At 37.6% G+C, this 5,599-nt stretch overlaps 1 protein-coding gene across 1 annotated transcript; it reads left to right on the plus strand.

The window, feature by feature from the left end:
* Nucleotides 1-446: 446 nt before the first annotated feature.
* LOC308512630 (translationally-controlled tumor protein-like) lies at nt 447-992 on the plus strand (the record flags this gene model as incomplete). Its single annotated transcript, XM_081082239.1, has 1 exon — nt 447-992. One exon carries the CDS (start codon nt 447-449, stop codon nt 990-992), a length of 546 nt encoding a protein of 181 aa, XP_080938365.1.
* Between the last annotated feature and the right edge of the window lie 4,607 nt (nt 993-5,599).

Below are 5,599 nucleotides of genomic sequence, written 5' to 3' on the forward strand. Positions count from 1 at the left end.
ATAGATATTTAGTCATTTATTAAGTAATTTTTACTCAGCTAGGCTTATGTAGGCACCTGTATTTTTCCTAAGTACTTTAAATGTATTAATCATTTAAACCCCCACAACACCACCATGAGGCAGTGACAATTATTTACTTTACAACAGGGACAGAGTGACACAGGCAGTCACAGCACTTGTTCAGGGCCTTAAAGTTGAGTTTCAGCTGCCATTTGAACTCATTTTGTTTCTAGCGTCAACGCTCTTAACCACTGCCCAGTTTAATGAAATGTTTGAAAATGGTAGTTTGGAGAGGAGAATGGTTTGTTGGTTGGACTGTAAAATATTCCTCCTTCACAGAACAAATAAAAATTCCATCTCCTTTCCACCTACTTCTCCTTCCCTTCCCCCCACCTTGGGGCTCCTGCTAAACCAGTGCCTGTCTGTCTCCTTCCAGCGACGCCATCATGGTCATCTACCAGGACCTCACTAACCACGATAAGATGTTCTCCAATATCTACAAGATCTGGGAGATTGCAGGCGGGCTGTGCCTGGAGGTAGAGGGGAAGATGGTCAGTAGGACCCAGGGAAACACTGATGACTCGCTTCTTGGTGGGAATGCCTCCGCTGAAAGCCCAGAGGGCAAAGATCCCAAAAGCACAGTCATCACTGGTGGTGATATCATCATGAACCATCATTTGCAGGGAACCAGCCTGACAAAAGGAGCCTACAAGAAGCACGTCAAAGGTGACATGAACCCAATCACAGGGTTTATGACCAGGGCTGCAGAACAGATTGAGCCCATCCTTGCTAATCTCAAGAACCACCAATTCTCTGTTGGTGAAAATATGTATCCAGATGGCATGGTTGCTATGATGGACCACCGTGAGGATGGTGTCATCTCCATATTGACTTTTGTTAAGGATGGTTTAGAAATGGGAAAATGTTTCCATTTGGAGCTGTCACCTGTCATCATTTCTGGCTGCTGCTTGTCATCCACACACCAGGTCTAGGACACCTGGGACTGACATTATCCTGAGCTCTTCATTCATTGTGACCTTGATTTATCTGGAGAGGAGGCATTGCTTTTTAAGAAAAAGCATGACATGTAAGTTATCTAAAAATTAAAAGCATTTAAACAAACGAACAAAAAATTGCTTCACCATGTCCAAAGGACAATTTTTTTTTAAAAAATGAAGGACAGAGAATGTTTTTAAAAAGCTGAGTTTAATTGTTTAAAACTGAAAAAATATGGTAACATAATCCATATTTACCTGTTTCACAACAGCCTGGGGGTAAACACAAGGTTACCATAGCAGAAACAAAACAATTTCATTGACGTCCTAGCTTTCCTCCATGGAAGTCCCAGACAACTCAGATTCTACCCCAGTTTTGAGATTCCTCTAGGGATGCTCTGTGGGGAAATCTCAGGGTTGTTTTAATGTTTTTCTGCACAGTTCTTCCTTTTTGTTGTGATGAATTCTGCTAATTGGCTCTGTCTCAGGGACCCTGCCTGGAGGCCTCTCCTGAACTTCTGGCAGCTGTTGGTCCCACTGCCTTTCTTAGTTCACCGAGTTCATCATGCCGACACTCCAAACTGAGCTACAATCTTGCAGAAATGATAAAGTGGGATTGGCTAATAGTGCTTTTGTTCTTAATGGGATTGTAATAAATGGCTCTTTTGGGTTTTATTCACTGCTTTATTGCAGCGCCTTTTCCTAGAACGTAAGCATGGGTGGACTCGAACAGAAAGAACCTTCTTGTGCTCAGAATCACCTCTACAACCCACCCCATTGTGCTTTCACTAAACATGTGTATTTTGAGTATGTCTTCCCTTAGGATGAGTACATTTTAAGAAACCTCCCCATCTGTCATGTAGCTAAAGCTCTGCCAGGTTGACCTATGTCTTCCAGATATACCCAGGCATGTTGAATCCTAGGTTTAACATAATTTAGGTTCAAACTGGGCTTCACACTACACTAATATAAAAATGTAAAGCCCTAACCAGTTTGGCTCAGTGGATAGAGCGTCAGCCTGCGGACTCAAGGGTCCCAGGTTTGATTCCGGTCAAGGGCATGTACCTTGGTTGCGGGCACATCCCCAGTAGGGAGATGTGCAAGAGGCAGCTGATCGATGTTTCTCTCTCATCGGTGTTTCCAACTCTCTACCCCTCTCCCTTCCTCTCTGTAAAAAATCAATAAAATATATTTTTTTAAAAATGTGAAAAGTAATAAATATTGTATTTTGGAGATATTCTTGTTTTACTGTCCTTGGTCATGTCCCCTTCAGCAGAGACAAAGGCTGCCTTCTAGAAAGTTAAAATTTAAGGTCAGTTCCTTGATTAGTCATCTCATATCACAGGGAGAAAGGGAATGACCTCTGGGTTTGTGAGGCTATAATGACTTGGGAGGTGTTTACATGTCTAAGAGGAGAGATGCAAGGATATCGGTCAAAAGAGAAGTTGGGTGATATTGGAAACTTAGAAAAAATGGAAGTTAAAGAAGCAAATGATGGCAGAGCCAGCCAGTGACTCTCAAAGGTAGGAGAGGCGTTGGCCACCGGACTTTAGCTATTCCTGTTAGTAGAACATCCCTAATGAAGATGGGCTGCTGGATATCTTTCTGCACAGACTATTTGAACACCATTGGCAACACCGTCCTATTTGTGAGAATGATAAATGAGATTATCATGCCTAATGCCATGAAATGTTTAAATCAGTTACTTTCCCTTGTTCTGATTTATGTACTTTGATATCACCACTTTTCCTACTGATTCCACCACTGTTGATCTTTTTTGAATGCTTAATGTGTGATAGCATTTAAATACATTATCTCATTTAATCTTCAGATCAACCTTAAGAGATGTAGATGACTGTCTGGGTGAAGAAACTGACTTTCAGATATGGGAGTCCAGATTTGCATGACTAAATTCAATCTTCAACTTGTCCTTTGACTTCCACATGCATCTGTTTGTAGAAAAATAAGGGAGGATCAATGGAACATTAATTTCTCTTAGAAAACAACTAAATTCTTCTTTGAACACTAAGTGAATTACAAGCATTAAGCAGAAAGCACTGCTTGCTCAGTGGGACCAAGTTGTTGCTTGTATTTCCAAAAATAACAAGATTTTCTTTTCTTTTGATAAAATTAGGTTTCTTAAGGTACATGTTTTGCTTCATTTCTTGGGTGTTATTTATTGTTTTAATAATAGGAGAAAGTATATAGAATGTAAAATAATCAAAAGCTGATTTACTATGGAAATTGGACCAATGTATCTAGGATTTATTGTTTTTACCCTCTAAAGTCCATATTTTTCTATTCTTTGGCTTATGATTTCTTTCTGTCTTGACACACTTCATGATTATTTTGTTTTTAGTTCCTGCACAAAGTTAAAATTGATTTTTCTGAACTTTCGATAACAATTTATATAGGGTATAACTCCAAAGATGGCATTTCAATTGAAGTGCTTGGCTTATATCTGTTAATTTAATATCACAAACTACTTTCTTTAGCAATATAATTTATTTCTTAACAGGGGAGGTGTGAAGGACAAAAAGTGTGCTATATTAAATGGTACTGTTTCTGCCAAGAGTTCTTGAGACTTTCACATTAGCCATTATCATTAACTCGGAAGTACTTTGATCTCTCACTAACACACTTAACATTTATACACGATGCTTCTCCAAAATTTAAGAATTATTTATTGAATTAGCTACCAACAATTTACTAATAAAGTACATACAATTTTCTCTTTCATAAGCAACATATGACTATAGTGTTTGTATACGACATGTAAATTTTGTGTTACTTTGGTCATGTTATCATCTGAGTCCATTTGGCTGTGTTCACTATCCTTGTTTTGACACCTTGAAAGGCTCCATGGAAGCCATATTATTCTCCTAACCCTGTTCATTGCTGAAAACCAACCTAATGAAAGGGAAATTTTCCAAACTTAAAAAAAACACACTATATGGGGAGTCTTATCTATAGATTCTAAACGTTTTCAATCATGCTAGGCCATCAACTTTCATTTTTCTTTTGGTATATTTTTTTGATAGGGTAACAATTGTTATTATTCTTTTTTCAACTAATATGATGGCTTAGATGGCCAACATTAAAGTAGCTTTTGGACTTAAATCCTAAGGGTAAATTTCTGAACTATTTTCAGTATTATTAAGGAATATTTATAATCATACTTTTTTAATGAAAAAAAAAAAAGAACACACTCTGAGTCTCTGTTTAGTGTATCAATCTGGCTTTAAGGCATCTGTAAGTCAGGACTCCTCTTGATATTGACAGTGAACCTGCAGGTGTTGAAAGAATATCAACTGGGGAGACCTGGGTTTACCTGAGGACAAGAACTAATGCTCAGAAGTCAAGTATTATGTAGAGCCAGCAGTTTCCTTCTCAAATATATCTTAGGAAAGTCCTTTTAAAACTCTTTCTTAGGAGCCTTTCGAAGAACGCTACAGCATTATTAAGCTCAAAATATCTTACACTCTGTTTTATTACTTGCCAAGAAAATGAGCAACATTTTAGAATAGATATTACAATATGCACAGGAATTTCTGCAGCTCCTTTAAAGCTTCAGGCTGAGCATGAGGATTTCCTTAGACCATGGAGTTGTTGGTGTTAGTTTTTAAGCTTTGTACCAATGGGGAGACATGTAAACAAGAAACTAGCTCTTCATGCGAGGCAATGAGCCTTTTCAAAAAGGAGATGGCCTTTGCTCACTTTCTTCTTTGCCCACTTTTGTACTCTATTAAAATTTCCTGGAGTCCTTTTGGTTTTCCCTCTCCTCCACCAGTGGTTCCAAATTACTTAACGAATCGAAGACTTCATCAGTCTGTTCTTTAAAAACATATATTTTTTTACTCCCATTTTCCCCCACCAGTCTGTTCTGAAGTGAGCAAAGTTAGTATAATACGGTGGACTTTAAATAAAGTCATTATTTTTTTCATCTTGAAAGCCTGTTCTTTATTCTGATTTTGTGCCCTCCTCATTATTTTGGTTAGAACTTTCTTTTTTTTTTCTTTCTTTTTTTCTAATATGATCATTGTTATAATAATTTTTCTTTTCTTTGTAAAAACATTTTAACCTGACAAAAGCTTTTAAGGTTGGTAACTCTACATTAATTCCCAAATGTACATTTGACATTTTATTGATCTATGAAATTCAAAGTTTGGCAACCACAACTGTAGACAAAATCTATTACTGAGTTGTAATACTTCCAGATTTCTCTGAAAGGGAACACACTGGCAACAGAGATTAGAAAGGCTTTCAAAACTATGGCATGATTTTTCACATCAAATAGGAGATAAGTCACACCTGTCAAATTTCCATTTGACCATTATCTTTTTATTTTATTTTATTATTTTTTTGACCATTATCTTTTAAAAAAAAATTATCATTATTGTTGAAAGTATTACAGATATCCCCTTTTTCCCCTCCCGTGAACCCCCTCCACCCTGCTCCTGCCCCCTCCCCAGGCCTTTACTTGATCATTATCTCTAAACAACATTTACCCTCCCTGTACCTGGCTTTAGAACTGTCATATTTATGCTGAAGATAGTCACACACATGGGTCAAACTCCAAGAAAGAAGACTATCAGATCTCTTTT

This window comes from Myotis nattereri (genome assembly GCF_964212035.1).
Source record: "Myotis nattereri genome assembly, chromosome: 2".
NCBI lineage: Eukaryota > Metazoa > Chordata > Mammalia > Chiroptera > Vespertilionidae > Myotis > Myotis nattereri.